Here is a 26,302-nt window from a genome sequence, read left to right on the forward strand (position 1 = left end):
AATTAATTTAAAAAATGCGACACAACGATGGACTTAAGTTAACGCGAATTTTAAGCGTCAAAAGAATTATGTTTTGATTGACAACTACGATTTTTTATATATGTTACCGAAAGCATTATGCCTTTACTGGCGCTAAGCTTTATATATCATAGCTTACTTACGCATTTATATCGTACAGAGTTTCCGCGCATGATCCTATCCGCGGCGTAATCGCGCTGTTTGCACGCACCAACTATCTGCTCATTACCCGCTAATACTCCACGTTAATATTTAACATCCGCGTCACTTAAAATAATAAGGATCCTGCCGGAGATTACGCAGGTCTCCCGAGCATTGTTAATGCTACCCGTGGATATTACCTTTCCAATTAGCCATCTTTTAGTGCCTCAAAACGGCTCTCGAGTTACGCGGGAGAGGTTAATTCTTTACCCGCTGCACCTGTATACAAGACTATGTCTAATTAAATCCCCTCTCGCGAGATTTACGCCCAACGCCGCTCCATTAAGCGGCGCCTATGAAACATAACAATAATTCACCTTTTTCTCGACAAAAGACGGTCGCGGCAAGTTTGCGAGCGTCTTTTGTTTTACAATCAAGTTACATTAGAAAGTCCTGGGCCCAATTGGAAACTGAGGAACAATGGAGTAGAAGTCGTTTTAAACATTTGTCGGCAGAGTTGGCGTGCCGCGTTACGCACGATTGCGGAGCTATAAACCGATAGAGTTGACGCTCTTCGCCACTCGTAACTTACCAAAATTGCCGCGTACGGTTTCCAGTTCATCCCTATTATTGGCATCTCTTTGTTTCCGCCTTTCGTTTGCGTAATCACCTTGTATTATCGCTCTTTGTGTTTGTGTTCGCGGATCCAATTTTATCGATGATTTCGGATGGCTGTTGAAAATTTTAGAACAATGTTTTCGCGTACTTCTGAAACTTTAATAAAATGAATGAAATCCAGATGAATGTTAGTTAGTAGTATACAGTTTAATAGGTACTTTAGGTTATTAAAATACATAGTGACACTGGTCCCAGTCTCAAATAGGCAGCGAGCGAGGAATGGAAACTGGCTTGTTCAGGGGTTTGATTCTAACATGCCATTGAAAGGTTAGACTAATAGGCCCTACGATTGGTTTATCAATGTATTATATTATGTATATACCTACATGGAATCGTATGGAAATTACGAAATATTTTTTGTTGGCGATATAAACAGAATCTACTCCAATTTCAATTTAGGTATTTCAATTTGAGAATTGAAAATACTTAAATGAGTTAGGCTTAGTTTGATTTGTGACTTGTGAATAGATTATTTATTTGTAATCGATTTGCGACATAAATAATATTGGTATTAACTTACACAGTCTCATTCCAAAACACATTTTAAGCGTTTTAATCAATGTTTGCTAGGTGTTTCTATTTAGTCAGTTGATGTAAAAGTCGACGAAGCCCCGCGACTCAACAGCAAGACTAACATTTCCATCAATTCAATGTTTAAACTGTTTATTCCCTTCATTTGTTTTTGGAAACGAATATTGCAGTATCTATTCCTAAATAAACAATTTACCAAAATTTTAATCAACAGTTTAAAACTCGATTCAGAAACTAATTTTATTTGCTTCTTAAATCGAATCAAACTGAATGAAATCTCAGAGCAAAGACAATCAGAATCTCTCGTTAGGGCGGTCCATATAGATCGGATGTTGTTTACACTGTTCGCGAATTCATCTCGGCATTACCAACTTCCTCTGAGCAACTTCATACGCGGAAGTTTAAAATGAAAGATTCGAACTGAGCCCAGAGCAGTAATAATATTGGATCTCGCTCCCGAACCTTCAGTGGAATAGCGCCATTTAATAGTACGTATTTGGTTTGTTCTCGGGAGTACAAAGTTTTACATCTGACATTGTTATACTTACAGTTGAAATGAACGTACGTTGAATTTCATAGACTAAGTAAAGATACATCAGGATGGCTTCATTTGAAACTGGGAATAACTAAGTCGTAGTAAGAATTTCATTACCAAATTAAAACCAGCAGGTAAATGTAACAAGTTTACGAATAAACTAGATTTGTCCGCTCCACCCCGTCAAAAAATACCTCACAGAACAAATATCCTTTCAGAGACGCACAAGCCCTCATCTCAGGACGCTGCGAACGTATGATTACTCGAGCTGACGTGTGTCAAAGACATAAAAGGTGCTTCGCGACGCACACAAAAAAATGGACCTCAAAGAAACCTTTGACAAATTATCCTGTTAACTTGACAGGTAAACACTCGCGCACGCTCGCGAATCAAACGACCAAACATGAAACAATTCGCAGAGGTAACGTTCCGTCGCCAGTCGAGTGCCAAACTTTTTAACGTGTAATGCTTCCGATACATAAAACTATCCAATAATATTTGCGATCGGCGGCGACGCAAACATTTCGGTCGCGGGCGCTATCGGCGGGCTATAAAGGCCTTTCGCGCGATAAAAACTGATCTGTGAGTTTGCTCGCCAACAACAGGAAAACAGATCTTTGGCGGGCGGCCAAGTTACCTGCAGCGCGACGCAGCCGCCGCCTGCGTGCCAGCCCGATAAAGGGTTAACAAATTGCATCCAAGTTCGCACACGTCGCCGAATGTGGAAGCAGTAAATAGTGCCATGTTTGCCGGGGAAGTTTTGACTTCTTTCGCACTTGCCAAGTGACGTCCTCATAATGGGTTTTCCGCCAGCCATTGTAATGAGCGCGCGCGGCGCGGCGCGGCGCCGGCGGGTCCGCGCGGCCGCTACACCGATTGTCGCCGTTTAAATTGTGTTCCGCACAATCCGCGCTTATTATTCCTTTATGCGACAGCGACAGCGCCCTTGCCGGCGATCGCAAATTGTTTTTATTCTATTCGGCCTCTGCTTATTTTGCGTTGTCTCTATTTTCGCAGCAGCCGGAGATGTAAACATGGTGTGGAGCTTTAAAAAGTACGCCCTAATTTATTTGAGGCGGCTTTTCCGAAAACGTTTCGGCCGTGCTCTTTTATCCAGTCGAACAAAGGATAATACGAATAAAAGCCAGTCAAGCATAATCGTACTTCCAGCGTCGAGAGCTCGGCGAAATAGTCGCCACAATTTCTCGTGCAAAGTTTTACCTCTGAATTTTTTTAGATTCATCGTTGATTTAATATAAAGTAACGAGCATAATCTACCCGTATCCTCACGTCGCGAATATAAAAGAAGATTGTATTCCTTCCGGAATTCTGTTTCGGTTTTGCATCGTGTAAAATATGGGCGAGGTGTCGGCACTAATGCCGTTAAAAGAGGCTGGGCGGTAAGTGATTTAGTTGAGGGCAAGTTGGTGCGGTAATCCTATCTCGGGGAGATCCATCAGTCGTCATTACGCAGTAGCACCTGTGGGAAGGGAGGTAAGATTGATCCTCCGCCTTCTGACAGCCTGTTATTGAAAAACTGAGCGATAATCCCGCTGTGAGCTGTTGTTTAAGGCATTTTTTTGACGATGTTTTTCCGGGATTTTGGGATATTAGTGTTGAACCTGGGAATTTATGAGGTTATTAATGTTTGCTTATGCCAGTGCTGATTATAAGAAAAGAATCAAAAATAAAAGCGCATTTTCTATTATGCTAATCTAGTCATCTGGGAATCTACTAAGTATGTAGGTACCATGTTTGCCTAGTAACAAATAATAAAATTATATAAAAAACACATCTAGTTTGTGATTGATATATGGTTTACATATAGATTTTCTAAATATAGGCACACATTAAACAATGACAATCATTAAAACTATTTTAATTTTATTTTCAATCATTAAACAAGTCGTTATAACTATAAATGTGCCTTCAACACGCATGACGCAATTAAGTAAATATTTTTATGACAGTCGTAATGACTATTATTATGGATTGACTAAGTTCATATTCATGACATTTAATTTTTCCATAATGTCCTTTGATAACACCTTCTATGTGATCGCGCACTCGTCGACACTACCCAAAAAAGGTCATAGGTAGGTATCCACTCTAAAAACAAATCGAATTTTCCTCAAGTTTATGTTATTTTTGGACATTGTTTATTCGTAATTTTAGGATGTTTCTATTAGAATGGGCTGAAGGTGCGTAAGGCGAACTTGTTTGTAAACTAAGCCGGCTGAGGATAACGCTAAAACGGAACGGTTCGGCGAATTACGAAATATTTTCTTTGGTTCAAATGGGACTTGTTCTTACGTTGGGGTGAAACAGGTGTATTTATTAAGCAGTTTATGTTGCGTGACGGTGATACCTCTATGCTAGAGATATAGGACGTATTAATTTTAATAGTGATAAAAAATTAATCTAAGCATAAATTTATAACACATAAAAAATTAGAACAACAATTAAAACAAAAACGCTAAAGTGTAAAAAGATAACTCACTGCTAAAGGGATCTTATGTACAAATATTTTGACCAGCTACTAATGTGTAGGTATATATGTAACATTGGTACGAGTATGAAATATAATAAAGTTTCGTTTCGTTGTTGCAGGCTGCGCGTTCGTAAAGTTCAGCTCACACCAAGAGGCGCAGGCGGCCATCACCAGTTTGCACGGGAGTCAAACTATGCCGGTGAGTACCTACTAATGTCATTGTTTAGCATTCATAAAGCCACTTGCACCATTCAATAAGACCCGGGGTTAACCGCGAAACCACGGTTACCAGTACAATTTGATACTGGGTTAACGGTTTAATCTGTTAACCCCGGGTTAGTGGGATAGTGCAAGTGGCGCTTAGCGATTAGCGAACACTTTGATACCGTGAACTAAGTAGGTAGAGTTGGGCCAAGCGAACTCTGCACTGACAGTGTAACAGCGCCACTATAATGATCATATTTCTACGAGTATCTTCCAATGTACCAAAACCCTAAAGGTAAAAGTTACCTCGATGAAAAAAATCACGAAAACATTTCTTATTTTCACTTGTCTTAAATATCATAACAGTATAGTTTTAGTATAAAATAAGTAAAGATATACCCGAGGAACCTGACGAGCAACATTTTGAACACAAATATATTTTCATATACATTTCATTTGTCACTTCACTGTCACCTTGATCGATTCGTAAACTGCCGAATTGCAGTAAAACATCTCCTAATTGTACTCAACACCAATGCATTGATCTATTCACGTATCTATCTCTATACCAGAGGGCCTACCGCGAACCACGTTCGACGTGTTGCCTCTCTGTCGCACTTGTAAATTCTTACGTAAGTGTGACAGGGAGGCAACACGTCGAACGTGGTTCGCGGTAAGCCCTCAGGACAGTCTACTCTAGATACTCGAATCTAGTTCCAAACTCCGACGTTGAGGCATAATTAACTTTGTTCCTACGTACTTTACTATCTATAGCTTCGATGGTTTTTATTTACACGTCTCTCTCTAAAAGGCAATGTTAGAGGAAGAAGGAGCTTAAGTAATGAGCTCGTATGAAACTTCTGATTAGTTACAGGTGAAGTTGATTTCTGCTTGGTAAATTCGACAGAATATTAGCTAAGATAGTTTTTTTTTTGTATAATATAATATGAACCTCATTTTAACTGAATTCCTGGTTCACACATAATTTCGTTCGTACTTGTCCGTAAATGTATTGGCGCGAGTGTGAGCACGGGCGAATGAGAACAAACTGACATTATTTAGTTGTCAAAATATTAGTTTAAATTCGCCTCCGAGTCGAAACATACTATTACTACAACGCGAATGTTTTATACATTCGACGGCCGATCGGTCGGGGTTTAATTTAATTTAACAAATGTTTACATTAACTTTAACTAAATTTTACAATAAATTTAACAAAATATTACATCAAATTTAACATTAGACATATTTTTCAAGTTCTAAAATTTTATCTCCAACTCCAGCCTACCCAATTAGGCATCGTAATTGCAATTGTTTGCGCGTAATCGGACCGATTCGAGAGTCGATATAATCGGCCATTGCTTTCAAATCTTCCCATTAATTGCTGTGCAATTGAAAACTTTTCCAATTAATGGGCCTTGTTGCGAACAAAGACTGTTGTCTAATAGATTTTTAGAATTTATTGACTTGTTTATTATTTTTCACTTCGTTTTGAGTTTGGAAGCCAATCAGCGGTATTGTTTTGTTGTCTGTGAATATTCGGTTTCATTCAATTTCATTTCGTTCTGTTATAGAAATAACTTTTTTTTCTCTATTTTCAATGATAGGTACCTATACATATTTTGGTCTACCATTTTACCGAGGGAATAAATTTATTAGGTATTTATTATTTTCAATTGGTTAAGACATGGTACTTATATTGAAGTTCAATAATATGAATGGTAGGTATCACATATTATCATATCACAAAATGTTTTTTGTACGGTAGTAATATTAGCAAATTAATTAACTATTCCAAAATCGTTATTCAACATTTCGCCCAGCTATTTAGGGTTCCGTACCCAAAGGGTAAAAACGGGACCCTAATACTAAGAGTCCGCTGTCCGTCTGTCCGTCCGTCTGTCTGTCACCAGGCTGTAACTCATGAACCGTAATAGTTGACATTTTCACAGACGACGTATTTCTATTGCCACTATAACAACAAATGCTAAAAACAAAGTAAAATTAATATTTATGTGGGAGCCCCATACAACAAACGTGATTTATTGCCGTTTTTTGTGTAATGGTACCTACGGAACCCTTCGTGCGCGAGTCCGACTCGTACTTGGCTTTTATTTGCATCCATATGTCCACATGACATTTCCAAAGTCAAATATGTTTCCCGACTTGTCCCGATGCAACCTCCGTTGACGTCGCCGTCAAAATGAAAATATAATTCATTTAAATGACAGACGTACGTAACAGCTGTCGAGTGTTGCCAACATAAAAGTTTATTCAAACAGTGCATGCAATAACGGGCGACAAATATCGGCGCTGCCAACATTGCCAACTATAGTATTTAATTTCAATCGTGTTTGTAGGGTGAGGCTGAGCAAATATTTAACGTTTGTACGCGGCGCTTACATGTTTTTATTGTCGCAAATTGTGATGTTAATATGATACTTCAAACAGAGCTGGAACATTTTGTTGTTTGTTACAGCAATATCGGTTTATCGCCAATGTAAAGTGCTTATTCGCTTTGTACAGTTCACGCAGGAACTCTGTGGATTTGGGGGCTGAGAGAGCTGTTGTTCATTTGCTTCTTCGGAATTCGTATGCAAATTTTAAGCAAAATGTAGCGCCGATAACTATTTCAACACCTTGATAAAACTATTTTTAAAGATACCTACCTACTATAATTTTAGGGGATACTGTAGGACTAGTCTATTTTACAAACGTTGCATGCACATGCTAATCCACTTATCATCCGCGATTACTTCGGCCCCACTGCATCTAAACCAGCCACATAATCATTTATTTTCCTATCTGCCTTTTTCCTTAGGACGGCCGAATAGCGTATGCAAACACTCAAAAAAGCCTTTTAAATCTTCCCAAAGTCCCGGTTAATTCGGATGGCTAAATAAAAGAGCGGCTAACAAATCGCAGTCGGTAAATACTAGCCAGAATGTATCGGTCGGCAAAAAGACCGCGAATCGAGTGTCCGGCCCGCTTAACTTTTTAATTAGTGGTCTAGAGATAGGCCCAGGCATATTGTCCATGCCAAGTTTTGGAGCTGAGTAGAAATTTAATTTTGTTATACTATGGGGTAAGGAGCGAAAAAGTGATGCACAAATTATTAATTGGTTTTTATCAATCATGCATAGGCGATTCAATTTACAGGCAAGTAAATCAATTAATAAGTAAGTAACACAGCTTTTTTACTTCAAAAGCAGAAATGCAGTTTACATTTTCCAACCAACGAAACAATGCGCGTACATATAGTTACGAACAAAACACTGGTATGTAAGTTTTTTTTCACGTCCATTTTGTCCGTAATAAATTCAAATGTATGAGAACTAAAAATTCCCGTTTTATTTACCTGGCAACTGGAACTAGAGCGGGTATCTTTCAAATTAAATATGGCGGCGAGAAGCATTTGCATGAAGAATATCGAAGGTACATTAAGCGGGGATTGCACGAGCATTATCATAACAAAGTGCGCGCCTTGTTGGGCGAAGTGGCTTCTGCCTTTGTCCTGCCGCGCGCGATTACATCAAATTACATTTTATTAGAATTAATATCAAGGATTTTGGCCTTGAGGAGGCTTTATGAAGCAGCCTTCTAATTAGGCTCCGTGTAGCAATACCGATAGTTCGGATTAACTCGGTGCTTATACGTGCTTGTGTATCGCGGAATATTACAGGCACGTGTAACGGGATGTAATTAGGGGTGTGTGCGCGGCTTAAGAATGAGTTCGAAATTTAATTGTTGGTTCTTGCCTGTTTGTGCTTGGTTTAATGTTGCCAGATGGAGATTTATTTTTTATTGTTTTATGGGTATACCAATGTATACGTACAAGTTTAATTTGTTATGTCCCTATTAAGCTTTTGAACGCCAAGGCTACCTAAAGGTGTCGTAACTCGTCGTGTCCACGGCGCCATGAACACACACACGTACGCTGTACATGATAGTTTTATACACGATTAACTTCAACTTTTACTTGTCATCCAACTTTTAAATTAGACTTTTCCACTTGTCAAAATAGTTTCTAAGCCCGTCAAAAACATTTCAAATCTAAACGACAGAAGCAGTCACCAATAAGGCCACCAGCACAGCACTAATCCAGCTCCGAGGAGGGTGTTTCGGCACCGATAATTCCATTCGGCACAAAGGCCGGCTTTGCCCCAACTTCCCCACTAATGACGTTTTTGTCTGCACCGACAGGGTGCTGTGATTTGTATGAGACAAGTGTATGAATAGACGTTTGGCTGCCCTCTAGAGCCAAAATTAATTGATTTTGTATTTGTCCCGATTGATTATATTATAAATAGCCCACGCTGTAAATAGGGTATATTATGCAAATCTCTGCGTAGGTGGCACCTTTGTGGCACATACAGTAAACAAACTACATTGACACATCACACGCACGTCAATCACATGGTCTACCGCGAAACAAGAAAATCAAAATTTCGTTATCTAATCTCTCTATCACTCTTGCATAATTGAGCGATAAAGAGGCAGATAACTAAATTTCGATTTTCGCGTTTACCGGTAGGCCTTTGTTAACAAACCGCCTTGATGCAATAATGTCATATTTTATTGTCTGTGAAAACTTGTCAAAAAACAGTTTAAGGCACACTCAGTATGTATAAGTTAGTCTATGAATTTACTGAGTTGGTAGTGCTGCACTTTTTAATGGCGGCAGAACATTGCAGTAATATCATTGTAGTTTTATTTTACTTTTTTATTAACTATAAATGGGCTTACTCATGGCCACAGACTTGCCGAGGCGTAGACGTGGCCTACGATGGAGCGAGCTCGCCCAGAAGGTGCCTGTTCGTTCACTCTTGATTTGAAGGTTGCCGGGTTATATGAGCACGGAATTATAGGCACCGGCAAGGAATTCCATTCCTTGGCAGTGCGCATAAGGAAAGAAGAAGCAAAGCGCTTCGTACATTAAGTCTGCCATTTGTACTTTTCTTTATGTATTTTGTGCAAAAACGTTTAGATAAATACCGTCTTATATTATATCGAGATGTTTTAATAGCATTTATAACTTTTTGTTTTCTCTTTTATATTTATGGGTTTATTCTTATATTACCCCTTTATATCTATTTCCAAACTTATGAAAGATACAAATACTCGGATCTTATCATATTCTCGAGAAAGTTAGTTAAAAAATACATATATCGGGAGTTTTTTCTTTGATAAGTCAACTTATTATCTTACTTTTAATAAAAAAATACTTAAACTGTAAGTATCTCAAATTTTAATCAAGCGTTCAATGCGAGGTAGGTACTTATAATATGAACACAAAGCGTTCAACTCGAGCCAGAAAACATTTTCCACTCTGAAACCTTTCTACAAACTATGATTAAACCATGTTATATCTAAAACCTCGTTTTAAGTACGTACTCAAGTTACGTTCCGATCAGACCCAAAATTACCTAAACTTTCTCACGCTTATTCGAAATAAACTACTCAACAACAAAGTTGTTTTAAAACGTCTTAAGTACAAAGGATTTTCGAGCATATTTAACCCTTTAGTATAAGCTAGCTACCGTACCCTTGCCCGAAAACTTCATACGAAAACACCCCGAAAAACCATACATTTTATACTTATATTGTTAGAAGATGGGCGTTATAAACAAGTCTTAATAAATTCGCTGATGTTTCGTGCAGGGTCACTCCCCTGCGAGCTATCTCACCGTTTACGTTCGCTTTACATAAAATAGCAAAATAAAAGTATTGAGAAATACTAAGTAAAAATACCTGTTGCGAATTCACTTAGCTTAAGTACCGACGTGCCTGGAAGTTGCCTTAACGACTGTTGTTTTTAGTTTGCATACCTTATAGACTAGGTTTTAAACTTAGTTGGCCGTAAAAGCGTAAAAACGGTCCGATTCGAACTTCAAAATATGTCAAATAGTAACACATATGTGTATGTGTCAAAAGCGACGTTTCTTCAAACAAAAACGTCTCATACGATTTAATAAAATACAGGGGGCCGATTTTTGAAATTCGATCGTTCGATTTCGTCATTCGGAAATCGGTGGAAAACGGCGAAATGCTAATTTTTGAAATACTAGCGATAGAAATTGGGAATCGAGTGGTATTGACCACTCGTTTTCAATTCTATTAGTAGAATTTAAATGCCTAGTAGTGGAGATATTATTGAACGAAATACACGAAATCGAGTAGTCGAATTTCAAAAATCGGCCCCCAGTACGCATTTTAGTTTTCGAATGATATTCTAGATATACTTAAAATGAATTTATTTTTACTTGTAGATAGGTACAGTTACGTACACAGTACATTAAAATTGAAAAAATAATAATTAGGTATTAAGCTACCTATAATCGCTAAAAACATACCAAGTAAAAATCCCCGTTCCGCAATTTTAAAACGCAAATCCGTATTCATTGCGCCGCTACAGTACACAGGTCATGTTGTCTTTAATAATTGGGCCCCGCCTTTTACGGACCTTATTAGGGATTTTCGAGGGCTTCATTCGCCCGAGGGTTGTGATAGGTTAAGAGCTGGTCTCGAAAAAAGGTATTTAATGTTAAGCAAAGAAACCCTTGTAGTTTGCTATACAGTCATTAATAGATATGTGCGTCTGGCAGCTGTTTATCAGTGGAAGTGGAGGTAAAGATTGTAAAATCAATTGATGGTGGGCAATTTATAAAGTTTTCAGCTCCATTTTTATTCCTCTGCGTCGATGCTGAAAATAAGGATTATAATTTTAGCAGTTTATTTTTGTATGTGAGTATATGGGTTATGTGGTGTATTCATGTATTGCAACATTTCCAACGTACACCAAAACTAACAAGCGGTGATGGCATTACCTACTGTTTTTTTCGATTGATTTTTAAATCCCTTAGCCTGGTATCCTAACCTTCACCGAAGAACAGCTGACCAAACCAAGTTATAGAGATAATAAAGAAAACTCTATATCTCAATTTATTTACATGAAAAAAATACATACAATCATTGTAAAGTTCGTTGCAACTGACTAGAGTGGTTGGCGAGGTGTTGTTCTAAAAGTTAGGTACATATACAACCTTTGCCGGGGTTAGCTCTCCGTCTATAAGGACAGGTCCACTATGCCTTTTAAATGTTAAAGCCCTGGTTTGGGGCGGGATAGTGCCGTTTGCGTGCTTTCGGCGCAAATTGTTTTCTTTTACTGGTACAGATTTACTCTGGGATTTTAATTAGCGCTTTCGGTTCGGCCTTTTCGTTAAAGATAGGTGTAGGTATTTTTAGCAATCGGCTTTTTGCGATACATTAAGGACGGGTCCATATTGGGTCGCATAATAATTGATTGTCCTAATGTAATATTACGCATAAAACTCATTTCGCATAATTATTATTGTACTGGAAATATTAACATTTCTGAAAAATCATAACACAAACCTAACCTAACCTACCCTTTTCTACACAACCTATGCAAAATATTTTCGAAAACACTTTCTGTTCCAGCTGGAGAAAAAATATGCGAAAAGATATTTATGCGTAACATTACATTATGACAATCAATTATTATGCGATGAGATAGGATCCGATTAACGACATTTATTTTGTCTTGGGATACATAGCATTAAACATCGAAACAACACAAACAACATGTGCTTGTACAGTAACCTGCTATAATATGTTACTCTTCTCCTTTTACTCTGCTTTACTCCTTCGTTGATTAACATAATTAATATTGCAGGTTACTAAATCTATTACACAATAAATTAAAATTACAAACTGAAATGTGCATGACACACAGAGACTATATCGTTAGCCTAAATACATCCCACTGCTGGGCACATGCCTCCTCTCATTGTATCCATTGTGTGTCATTGTTGTATCTCAGTATATTGTTATGCTGTTTTTATCATTGCATTGGGTGTAGGGTTTGAACTACCTATACTCCCCACGCCACTTCAATGCGGGAAATCTTTGCAAATTAATTGTATGCATAATTTTTCACGATGTTTAGCAACTGATCAATATCAAATGATATTTTGGTAATCAGTTCTGTATAACGGATTAGTAGGTACAAGTCAAGGTTTGAACTCACAACCTGCGGTTTAGAAACAGCACACCTTACCTACCAACGCTTTTAATAAACACATTATACATATCAGTAAGGGTTAATGTAGCTACCAAACAAATACTCAATTAAACTAAAACACATCCTATCAATTAATTGGACAAAGGACAAAGCTCAATTACACTGGCGAGTACTAAAAACTACACCCAATCGTAGAGGCTAAGGCGTACACAAGTTGCAATTATTTGCCGACGTACACTGGCGTTCGTAAAACGGGCGGCGGTCGCAATAAGACGATATTAAATGACATATACACGTCCGTGCACATACAGTTATCGCCGCTGTCCGTGGTTTAACGATGTTTCTGCTGTATCTATGATATTTTCAAGTTGCTTAATAAGTTACTAGCGTCTACCCGCGACTTCGTCTGCGTGGAATGATGATGATTGGTAAAAACTATCCTATGACCAAACCCGGGCCTCAAGCTATCTCCATACCAAATTTCATCTAAATCGGTTTAGAATATAAGCTTGAAGAGGTAACGGACAGACAGAGTTACTGTCGCGTTTATAATATTTAGTATTTCATTTAAAAAAATGCATGACCTGTTGTACTTTTTGTATGTGCAATAAAGTTTAAAAAAAAAATAATGAATATTTCAATAAAAAAATGTAAGTAAGTAGTTTTCCATTAAAATTATTAAAAAGTAAAACGATAATGCTAAAATGCACATTTATTTCTTGATTCTTCAATGTAGGTATCATTACGTAAAAAAGGCAGACTTAAAAACAGCTTTCTTTACCCCATTATAAGGGACTTTTAAGCTTAAAATTATGTCAATGCTCCCCTATTCACCCAATTTAAAGCTATAAGCTATAAAAGTAGATGGTAACCCTTTTGAATAGAGAGATCACTTATTACACAGAGCCTCGCTTGAAAACGACGGTGGTAACGATATTTGTTTAGGAACGAACGAGCTTGTTCTAATTACGCTGTGACATTTTATGCCTTAATTCAACAAGATATTTTGTTAATTCAGATTCCAAAACCTTATACTGTAGGTACGGGTAAAAGTGGTCGGCGTTCACATTAGGGCCAGTACATTTGCTACTTGCATTTAGTGGCAAACTTATTAAGACGAAACAGGAGCTGAGTTTTAAATATTTTAGGTAAATATACCCGTCTCGCTAACGGAAGCGGCTCCTAAAACTAGTGCGATAAGGACAAGGCGAAAAATCCCGCGTAAAAATCTCATAAATCGAGGTTTCGTACTCGACTGTTTCCTCCTCCAAAACTTAACCAATCCTAAGCAAACTTAGATTTCTACATGATTATGAAATTATCTGTGTCGGACCGTTTTGCTTTTTTGGCTAATTGATATCAGTTTTGAATACTACGCCTCTAATTGCGGCATAGTCAATTAGGCCATTTTGGCCATTTTTGAAGGGCTGTAGCGCCTTAAAAAACAAAAATATCAAAAAAAGCAAAACGGTCCGACACAGATATTGACAATATTAATCTGTGTTGAAAAAATAATTGCTCTAGCATCAAAACCCACGGCGGAAACAGTCGAGTACGTTTGTATGGAGAAGTGACCACTCCTGTTGGCTCTTAACTCGCACAAAAAACTAATGAATGTATAAACAGACACCAATGTCAAGGCCAGCCACATTTTTTATGTAAACTTTCTTTATATCTTGTGAATTTTTCCAGAAATTTCCGAAATCACTTCCGAATTTATTTAAACTTTTAATCTGTAATTGAATACTAACAATTTTAACATACTTTCTTAGTAAGACAGATGTTTCACGATATAAAAATTACCTATTTCATTCAATGCATACCTCTTCGCTATTATTACCTACCAAGCAACATCACACAGATAAATAACCAACAAACTACGTCACAGCCCTCTATGAATACTTGGAAAGGGCTTGTGACGTCATAACTTGGGCCGGGTGCGTGTAACGGGCACCTGACGGTGACTTACTGCCCTAGAGCTCATATAATTAAGTTTTCTCACATGATGACACGGACTAAACTGTTACTGGGTTTATATTAAGCTCTTGCGTGATACAAATACTATAATTCATTGCTGAGTATAGTGAGTATGGATAAGCATTTCAATTTAATTACACCAGTTTAGGAGATATTGTTACAATATCGTTATAGTTGTATAATTAAGTACAAAAATGTTCACCTTATAAGTAGGTAAATAGTTCTTAATTCAGTATGTATTATTGAACTTAACTATTTATATATTCAAGGCAGATAGACAAGGGCTACGTATAGAAAAATATAAAGACGGGTTACGCTTAGAAATATTCATAATTGAAATTTGATACCCGGAAGACCTATAATAAAACACTACTCCGAAACTTTCTACCAAAATAATACGACAAATATCTAAGATAACTTGTGGCTTATGATAAGCAATCATCGCAGCCTTCGGATGCTTGCAAATGCAGTTGCGAAACCATTTAATGTAAGGTCAATACGGGTATGTATGGATGGCTTTCAAATTGGGGCTGTTTACATAGTTATTGATTAAAGCAAGTTAGCATTTGCTACTAAATGTATGAACTCGCAATAAACACTTAATCAGGTGTAAACAACCCTCAATGTGAAGGCCAGCCACATTTACCTCGCAGCCATACTTATCCGTATTAAGGCGCGATTCGGGAAATGAATTAGAGATGCACTAGATAAGATATATAATTACTGTAATTGTAAATTTTATTTAGTTATTAAGTTTAATTATTAAGTAACATGTCCTGTATTGTATACCCTAGCAGGGTGTCATGCACCTACGAAGACTAAAATGTAAGACCTATTGTACTGATGAGCATGAGAACAATGGATTAAATGAATATGAATATGAATATAGTAAAGATATGTGACGTTCCACGGCGAAAGGTACCATTACCCCGACTGAATATTGGAGCGGCGTTAATAATAAGCGTAAGCGGCAGCTGCCAAAAGGTACCTTTTGCCGTGGAACGTCACATATCTTTACTATTTCATATCTAGTGAATGTCTAACGGCGCGATATCTTAAAGATCGAATCGCGCCGTTAACCATATGAAAAAAAAAGAAAATAAAATATGCCTAATACAGTATAAAGCTGCCGGCTCACGACCCGACTGCAGTTAACCGCCAACTTTACATAATCGCACGTCAATCGGCGTCATAAAATTATCGCCCTAACCCTTATTGAAAGTATTTCCATAACGAGACGTGCCTGACATGTAAGACGAGGATTTGACGTGGGAAAAGCCTTTTTTTACCTTACTACGCGAGTTAAAAGCGATAATATTGTATAATATAGATATTTCGGATTTAACTATTTCAACGTAAGAACAAAGTATAATCCCCTTATTCATAAAACTTTACGGGCCTGATTTTGTTAATACATTCAGCGCCAAGAACCCGACTGTCGAGTACAGTCAGCAGCAGAAGTTGCTAAGCGGGCTAGGTGTTCAAAATGATCTTTTTTTAAATTTATTTAGAAAACAAACAGCCTCGCAGATCTTGTCGCAACTTTATTGTTAAGTGAATAAGAGCGCGTCAAGCTAATTTTGAATACCTCGCCCGCTTAGCAACTTCTGCTGCTGACTGTACACTGTTCGTAGCGACTACGCGCTCCATACGACGAACACGCGGCTACGCGCTACGAGCGTAACACTTGGTGGCAATGTATGTGTAAATTATGTTAACCCTTTCTTACAATTACATAAGTTAAAATAACAGATAAAGACAAACGATTGTTAGCTAATTGAGGATTGTAGCGCGTTTATGAATATGGGGGTTAATCAATAATAAAATTCAAGTAAGTATTAGGTATCTACGAGTATTATATCTAAGTAGGTAGTAAAACAACCAACCATTAATTTTACAGAAGTAAGTGTATCTAAATGTCTATAATTGTTATCACGTGCAGCAAGCGAGCACAACACAGGCTAGGATGCTTAGCGAGGGAGGTGATTGTTAAGTACCAAAGAAACACTTCACGGTGAGCGAGGATAGGTAAATGAAGTGATTCTATTGTTTCGTAGCGTTCTCCTAAGAACGGGTACTAATATCATATTTTAATCGAACTAGTTTACACAAACAAAATCACAGCGAATATCACAATATGGTGATTTTGATTACCCGCTACTCGCTGCTTCGTAAAAAAATCAGGAAAATATCTGCCCCACAAAATTCAGGAAGAGAGCGGTAGTGATCCAAAGAGCAGCTAAACGTGCCCCGCTAATCGAGGTGGAAACGTATTAGCATAAAATAACAAAGGCTAATTAGGCTCGGAGCCCCGCATAACATTACCCTACGCTCTTGCGCGGCGAGCGTACACATAGTACGAGTACTGCGCACCGATTTTTACATTTGAAGCGATCGCTGGTTGAAAGGCCATTGTTGTGGAAAATGCTATTCTTGTTGAAAATGGAGTAATTCGGCTGATTTTGAAAGCCGGTGACGTGTCAGAACTGGGGGCCTGGCAAAAATGACAATCATACATGAACAAACGCCAAACGAAAAAAATAATGTATCGGGGTGATGTTTCTACCATGTCACATCACGTGGCTATTTAATTACATTATTTAATGTTTCTGTCAACTATTTTCATTTTGGCTAGACCTTAACTGTTGAGTAAAAAAAAGTGTTATTGAGCAGAGAAACCTAGAAAATACATTTTGTATTTATTGTCATTCGTTACAAAGGCATGACTAACACACCTTACGATATAACTTTATCTAGTCTATCTATTTAATTGCTAATGTTTATAAAATAAGGCTGATATTTGGTAGATCTTAATTAGATGATTTAACAGACATGTATTTAGTATACACAACTTCCTAGATTTCTATTTTCACTGAACTGTCCCATGAAAGTTTAAATTTGTCAATTCTTCATTTACAACAGCCAACGCTAAATCGGGAGTCGTGGAAATCGAGGGGAGAGGCCTTTGCCCAGCAGTGAGACACTCAAATTGGCTAGTACCTATATAAAATTCTTACTTAGTTATTGGCAGGCATTGGTAGTACTGAGACGTTGAGTCCGTATGCAGATGTCTGTTTGTCCAGCCATTACCGCTGTTTGCCGGAGGCGCTCGCTCGGCGCTTGTCCCAAGGTTAGAGTCTGTGCGGAAACAGAAGAGTCGTTGAATGTATGGGAGCCCATACATTCTACTACTTTTCTCTTTCCGCACAGACTCTACTGGCGACGGACAAGATTAGGTACGTATTTTAAATTATTCTCTCAAATATTTTTATATACCGAAATATCTTGGCATCCTATGGATGGATTGTGTGAAAGAGGATATGAGAAAGAAAGGAGTGAGTGCTGAGGACACGAAAGACAGGAGAGAATGGAAGAGAAAAACATGTTGTGCCGACCCCACATAACGTGGGATAAGGGCAGGGGAAAGAGGAAGAAATCTTGGCATCCTAAAGGAGCCAAGTGGGCCTACCCAAGATGATAAAAAATGTATCGGTGTGACAGATGCTATGAAGTCACGTGACTCTTTCTGTACATTGTTTAAATTTCGATTAGCTTTTTCTTGGCTAGCCCTCATTTCTGGTTTAGCAACCTCGGTGATCCCATGAATCGTGATCGCTTATCAGCCGATACACGTCCACAATGCTTGACTTAAGCCATCTCCGACGACGACCAATAGTATGCTTCCCTCATCCAACGTTTCTTTACGATCTTAATCATATCGGCAATTAACCTTTGTCCTTCTCTTGCTGCTACCATATGGATTGGTAGTTCGGCGCAGATTTCCAAATTTTTCTTAAATTCTGCTATCATTCTTGTATGATCCATAATATTTATTAGCACCTGCATTATTTACAACATTTATTAGCTCTTTAGTCACTCTGACAAATCTGAGAACATAATTATTATAATGTCCACATCAAAAACTAAAACGTAGCTAATCATACACTCCATTTAGATAAGTGGTTCCACTTTCCGCTTATATGAATCGAGAACCTCGCCAAGTTAAAAAGTCCCAACTTTTCGCATTAAACCTCATTTTGAACGCTGGACCGGTTAATCCATCAAGTCTCTCCTCACTCGCGCCGGCATTACGTATGCATCACGGGTCCCATTTTTGCATTTGTAATAGGAATCATTGTGTAATTATTCACTCGTTACATCGGATAGACTACGAGTATGGCAGCGCAGATGGATTAGCTCTGTTGAAATACGGGCTGCATTCTTCTCGTGTTATTTTTAACTTTATTCCTTGAGCGGTGAGTTGGTTTTGCGTTTTAATGCAGATATGAGGTTTGGAAAGTTTACAGTCGATTTTCCGGAGAAATGCATTTGCGGTTGTCTTTTGTTTTTAAACAACCGATGACATAGCGGTTTGTTTTTCTAAAACACTGCCGTTATAATCCTCGAAATGGGGAACAATTTATGGCCAGTAGCTTGTAACTGACTTAGGTTTATTGCTAATTTTATGCAGTGTTTTCAATTAATTGGAAACTATTACTGTTCAAGTTCATAATTAAAATAAGAAAAGTAATGATGGGTCATCTTAGGTGTACTTAAGTACCTTATTTTATTAATTGTTGATCAATAATAAACACACTCCCGAAGTATTCTCATAATAAACACACACAATAACACACCAATAAACACACTTAAAGAATTACATCTTGCGACTTAACGTTCGTTTGTTTGTCGCGATCTCGAGCAAAAATAATACTGATTTAGGTACTCAGGGGATAAAGTTGTGGATCAAGACTCTGGCGGCGTGCCAGACACTCTAACGCACAAAAATACGGAGCACCTAACTCGGCATGTGCCACCTCGTTACTGTATGCGCCTCTAAATTCTTACTAGCTAACCCCCCCGCAGCTGCATTTCTTCCATATTTTCTCCTTTATTCGTATTTATTGACCGCGCCCTCGCACGCATAAATTTAGAAAAACATCCACTCTGTTTTCCTCAGCAAACAACTGTGCGTGAACAGATTTGGCTCCTTCTTCGACGTGAAGTCACGTTCACATCGCATTATTTTGATAAAGTCTCACCAGTTCGACGTCTTCAATAAACCTGTAATAAACTTATAAAAGGAAAGGTAATTTTAAAGCAATCTGTTAAACTATGAGCTGAATACGTATGCAATCGCTGCTTCGAGCTCTTTAGCTTCAAAAGCAGGTAACCGATAAACGCCAAATCAACCGATTAAAAAACAAAACGTGTAGCAAATATTGTCGGAATCTCTCGAAAATACCAAAACACGGAGCGTATAAACGTTTAGGGCATTTCTGTATGCGAGCGCCGTGCAAGGGCGTACTTGAATAACTTAGGTTTGTTTGCATAAAAACTCGAATCTCCGAAATGCCAGTTTAGCCGCGTCGGGCAACGGGGGCCGGTGATTTGCATAGAATAACAAGCACAAGCTTGCGGGCAGCGGCGGCGCAAAGAGCTCTTGTCCGGACTCTACGCGAGCGCCATTTGGTAGACCCAATCATTGGCGCGCCTGAGTGCCCGCCGCCCGCCCCGCGCTGCGCTCTAGTGCCTGCAGGCTGCATCTAATAATCCTTAACACTCGATGCTTAATGGAATGCGTCTAAAGGCGCTCCGACTGGAATTGAACACGAGTGTATGGCCTCCTCGACTCACAGACTTTATTCCATAGCGGCAAATCTTCTTCGCGAAATTTCATATAGATCACATTTACATTATTATTTTTAGCGCGTCGTGAAATTACGAATGAGAATTCCATATTTCATTAGTCTGTAAGAAAGTTTGTTTTTTGCTGCCCTCGGTTTTTCTTTGGCAAAGGAGCGGGAATTTTCTAAAATTTGTTCTTAGTTTGCATACTCGCTCCTAAAATTTAAATTTTCTCGATTCAGCGAGTTTCCCTCTATTTTGACGAGACAGCGAACACGACGCCTTAATGTATACCTATTTACCTACGTAGGCTGACATAATTCGGTAAAGCACATAATAAACACCGTGATTCCAATTCCTGAGGCAAATAAATTAACTGTTTGTAACATTTCAAACGTTACAGAAACTGGAATTTAAATGGAAACAAAAAAATTGGACTACTCTGAGCGTAAAAAGCGTTGTTTTGAAGATAAACATGGCGTCCTATCAGGCAGCGACAGACGAGATTTAATAAAAGCGGGTTAGTGTTTCGCCTTATCGGCCGGACTCGCTCGACTCGGAGTTATGTGAGGTAGCGGAAAGATGAAAATTAATGAGGTAAGAGAGCGACGCTCCGTTTAACCCTTATCTTGGCAAGGCTCAAAATATCTTAAATTTAATTTTTTTTTTAGTTTTTTGTCACCTATTGAGCATACTAGACTATTAAAAAATAAGGGAAAAAATCCAGGATTTTCCAGTTTCGGAAAATCATATGTATCATATTTGATACAATGCCAATAACTCGACAAAATAGTTACCCACTGTTTAGAAGAAAAATGTACATTTTAATAAAAATAAACCATGTAATGCAACACATATTAGAATTTACTGCTTATTAAACGCAATCTAAAGCATCATATGACTATTAAACCTGTAAATATAAATTATATCTACGAATACCTGATCACATGGGCGGAAAATTAGATCCCGTAAAGTTTCAAAAAAGTCGTCAGCAAAAAGTTGAGTAAAATATGAAAAGTAAACAAATAATTAAAAGTAAAAAAAAAAACTTTTTTTTTACTTTGGCGCCATTTTTTGCCATACACATATTTTTCCGTGCTACGGGCTACGGCGTAGCAATAATGCTACAGCGTACGAATATATCGTTAAATAACATTTAGTTCTGAAAAAAATCAAAGTTTAATAACTAAATAATATAACAACTAATATTAAATAATTGAAGCATGTTTTGTAACCCCACAAAAATAAAAAAAATAAAAAATCATGTAAAACTATTTAGACGATAACTTGGCAATGTATTAAATGTAATACAATCCTTTCGATATGTACATTTCTTAGTTCTTGGCATAGTATCAAATATAATACATAACAGTTTCATGTAAGGTTCTGTGTATTAAATATTTTTAAATTCAAAGGCATTGTAAATATGTATGCATAAAGAGACAGTAAAGACATTAAAATGTAGATTATGGAAAAATATATACTAACATAAGAAATAAATGAAAAACTTCCAGTACGAACAGAAATATATTGTTTCCGCGGCGCCATGTTGATTATTACTAATTAATTTACAATGACACTCGTGTCCATTATTTTTTTTCTATAAGTAAGGAGGGTAGCTCGACATATTGATGGCAGAATTATTTTGTTAGGTAATAAAGTGAACCTGCTAGATTTTTTTAAGTTCTATGTATCACGGGTGTTACGATGCCAAGATAAGGGTTAATGCTGTTTGATTCTTTTACCTTTTTTCCGCGGTGCAGCGGCAGCGGGGGCGGAATTAATGGCTAGTCGTTTGGCGCAGTTTTTCAGTAGTGGCGTTAAATGAGCGCTCTTTAACTGAGACACTGTTTTGTCCGACTACTCTTTAATTTTGTCTAATACTCTGACTATAGTACTGACTCCTGGTGGTGGTGTGGTGGCGTTTGAAACCTTTAAAATTACGAAGTACCTATTTACATTGAAAAAATTCGGATGTTTTCACATTTGTTTTTGTATATGGGAATCGAAATTTGGCGTTTCAAAACTGAAAGTTTTCTTATTTTTCTATGAAATTCCCGATTTTTTTTCCAACTTATTTATACTTTCTACAAAGCTAGTATTAATAGTATTAGTAAGTATTAAAATATAAGTTTACAAATAGATATCATTAAAGCATTCTCATGTAATTTAGTCTTATAATAATTTCACAGATAATATTACCGTCTACCATTGCTCCGTGGATTTTAATATGGAATTTATTAGGGCCACGTCAGCGATTAAGCTTAGGTAATTAAACGGTTTGGCTTAATAAGGTATTTGATGCGTCTGACTTGCGTTCCAAGGGGCGATTAAGATTGAAATCCACATTTATGACTCCTGTGACATACTTATAAGTATATAATATAAGCAGTATATTAAATAAAGAGGACTAACAACTCCCATACTACGCTGCGGAGACCGTCAATGTATATTTTTTTACATGTTTTTTCAGTATGAAAAGTGGTATTTTTAATTTCAAAACGTAAAATTATACTTTACTGACCGAAATTTTAGTCAAAATTAGATTTAAATAATAAATAAAGCATTTTGAGGACTTATAAAAGGTTTTAAATATTGAAACTAGATGGCACCATTATTCAAATAATATAACATGCTCTAAATGTTTTACTTCTTATATTTTAATCGTATTTTTGTGTATACGACTGCGGCCAGCAAGCGAAATTTGTACCTACTTAACTGTCAATTCTCATACAACATTTTGTCATTTTTCATGAATCAATTCATACGTACTCCACGTTTCACCGCGTTTTCGAATAAAGTAGTGGGCCCTTTTATTTAGTTCTAAACCAATTTAATTTATAATCACTAAAGAAACAATGAACTGGGTGTCAATACAAAACACGTGGAAAGTTGATGGTCTCTTACGACATTTCTTAGGTACGTGACTTGAGCAATCTTAATTTACGAGCCGGATTAATGTAAATCTCAAATCCATTACGGGCAAGTTTGATATTAAGCACGTACCTTCATTTTGTTGATGGAAACTCGGAAGTTGAGAAAAAGTTAAGGCGGGAAGGGCTAATGAAGAAACTTCATTGCAAAGTAAAGTGGAGTAATATAAACAATTGTGACAGATTTTGTTACCATTTGACATATAACCTAAAAGTTTTACGAAGATTGTTTTCATTGAAATATTAACATACATAAATAAAAAATATAAGTATATAAACTCTTCATAAAATCGTGGTTGTCCACAAAATGTGCAAGATTACGAAGAAATAAAGGTAAACTGGTTTACAGTATTTGCCATTTCAATTTAACTACTTGGAGAATTGGTTGTTGAAGGTAGTAACTCTATGTTTATTTTGGTTTTTGTTTCATCTGATTTTTATAAAAATTGGTAAGTTTATACCTACCTAAGTATATCAAACTTCTCGCGGCAATACAATATTAGTACCCTTAATGGTAACATTCCATTTCTAACCGCAGCTGCACTACCGGTACTGAACGCGTCGCTGTCATTGTCAATTTCCATAGTAAAATGAAGCTGTCGTTGGAAATGGACTGTCACCTTAAGTTGCTCACGGCACTCCCGTGGGGACATTATGAGCTCTGGTTAGATTTCTATAGTTATTCTAGTTCGTTGCGTTTTTTTATTTGAATGTCTATATTTGTTATTGTTGTAGTTTTTGGCCTGGATAAACTGTATAAAATACTTTTTATACCGGAAAATACTTATATCCTTAAGGAGGTGAAATAAAGAGTCTACCTACGCGGTTAAAGTCGTGGCAGAAGCTAAAAAAAAAAACAAGTCCCAAACATAAACCGCCATTCTAGCTTGAGAAAAATTTCAAAATGTCGCATCTTGTTTTGCGTTGCACCGATTTGAGCTCTATTCCAATTGCGGTAAGTTGATTTTATGATGCAGGATATTACGACGAAGTATAGTATGTTCGTTATTGATTGGTTCATTGAAGGAATCCAATTTGAGCGTTTGCGGGGACAGCTTTTGAAATAATACCGATGTTGCTATCATATTGGATGATTCAAAAGGAAAAGGCTTACCTATGGCTCTGTTTTCAAAAGATACTCGTAGTGGGTCCACTGGACTTTTATTTATTTTTTATTTTTATTTTATTTAAACTTGGGAAACAAACAGGCAAAATATTACAACAAAATAATTAATTTAGATAATACATAGCCAAAACAGTTTCCACTTATAACTAATAAAATTTATGTTTGCTCAGAAAGGACTTAACTTATTAGGTTACTACAATGCATGTGGTTTTTAAATTATTTTTGAAAAATAAATATGTTATTGTAAACTATTGTAGTTTCACTGCGAATGTTTGTTAACCAGATATAATAAAAGATAGATAGATAATAGCTCAACAAATATATAAATATTATATGAAATTTTTCACAAATGGATCTAGTTACCAGGATTCGAGCCCGGGACCTCTTGTTTTGTAGGCGAGTCAATACCGACGACTAGAGTATTTTTTCAGGATGGCCGAAAACTAAACACATATTAAAAGAAAATAGCATGTCTTAACTTCTATATAAAGCTAAACGGAGCCTTGTAAAAAACACAACATCACAAAACATTATTCGCGGAAAATGGCCGCCAATTCTTTCTCCGTGGAGAAATATCATTATTTCGGCAATGACTTGTTGATTGCTCCTCGGATCGCCGAAGGTGCCCGATCGACCCTGATGGCTAACGAAGTTCAGAAAATGTTATAGTGCAGAAATCGAACTATGTTTAGTTTTAATCATAGAGACATACAGTTCGATTCGGGAAATGAATTAGAGATTCACTAGATAAGAAATAGTAAAGTTATGTGACGTTCCACGGTAAAAGGTACCTTATGGCGGCTGGCGCTTACGTCGCATAGCGGAATAATATTGGAGCGGCGTTAATAATAGCGTAAGCGCCAACCGCCATAAGGTACCTTTACCCGTGGGGCGTCACATATCTTTACTATATTGTATCTAGTTAATCTCTAATTAATTCATTTCCCGAATCGCACCGATAATTATTAAAGCTAACGTGGTAACACATTAGGCTGTTCACAGTAACGACGCATAGCCTTAACTCATACTAAAAAGTGTTTGCCCTATATGTAGTCGGGTAACTGTTCTACCATATTGTATGTACAGTCGCCATCAGATATATCGGAGCGGCCAAGGTGTTCACAATATCTGAACATGCACTCTAACGCCTTAACAATAGAGGCGTGTTCAGATATTTGTGAGCACCTTGACCGCTTCGATATATCTGATGGCGACTGTAAGCCTGAGCGATAGTCTGTTCCGCGCCATATTTCCGAATGTGATTCCGTTCCACCGACTATTGCTAGGTTATGAAGAATTGCGATCTGAAAATGCTTCCATCGATTTTCAGACCTAAAAATATCTATTTTACTAATTATTTAAAGGTATATTTTTACTATCGGGGAACATTCAGTTAACTGTAGGAAATCAGTAGAGAATATGATAGCCCACGCAGTGCAAGTTATTTATACGTCATAATTTCAAAGATGTTTGAAGTTTAAAGTAACACTTGTACTGCGTGGGGTATCAAATCCGCTGCAGACTTTTCTTGGTCTGACTCTATTGCTACGAAACCAAAAAACTCGAATTCAAACTTTTAAAAAAAACGCCGTACAAATTCAATGATCTCAAGTGACTGTGTCGTGCCTCTTTTCTCCTACCTTAAAATAATCAGATAACCTAAAAATGTTAAATATCAAATTTAATAATTATTAACAAAAAGATACCTATGTAATTTGATACCATGTTGCTAATTTGAGAAAAGCCCACATATCATCAGACGACGGCTAAATTCCTTTACCTTTCACAATTTTTTTCCCGTTCCGCGTAAAACAATATTTTAACCCCCATTTCATTTATTAATACCTCGAATATCGTTTGTTCCAAGCAAATAACATCGGAGCGGAAAAATTGAACCCTCTCCTAAAATGATAAATAGGCGAGGCTTAACGCTCCACAAGTATAATACCGAAACAAAAGACGCACGCGCACCGCGCCCGAACAATGTTGCGCCCTT

At 37.2% G+C, this 26,302-nt stretch overlaps 1 protein-coding gene across 7 annotated transcripts in view; it reads left to right on the top strand.

Annotated features, from left to right (window-relative positions):
* The window catches only part of LOC134670168 (CUGBP Elav-like family member 4), a 797,956-nt gene that overhangs the window by 744,344 nt on the left and 27,310 nt on the right, over positions 1-26,302 (top strand). For all 7 annotated transcript variants that reach the window (XM_063527978.1, XM_063527899.1, XM_063528142.1 and 4 more), the window contains one exon: positions 4,514-4,593. In XM_063527978.1, coding sequence (XP_063384048.1) covers positions 4,514-4,593 — 80 coding nt within the window. The remainder of the gene's footprint in view (positions 1-4,513; positions 4,594-26,302) is intronic.

Source organism: Cydia fagiglandana, chromosome 1 (assembly GCF_963556715.1).
Source record: "Cydia fagiglandana chromosome 1, ilCydFagi1.1, whole genome shotgun sequence".
In the NCBI taxonomy this organism is placed as follows: domain Eukaryota; kingdom Metazoa; phylum Arthropoda; class Insecta; order Lepidoptera; family Tortricidae; genus Cydia; species Cydia fagiglandana.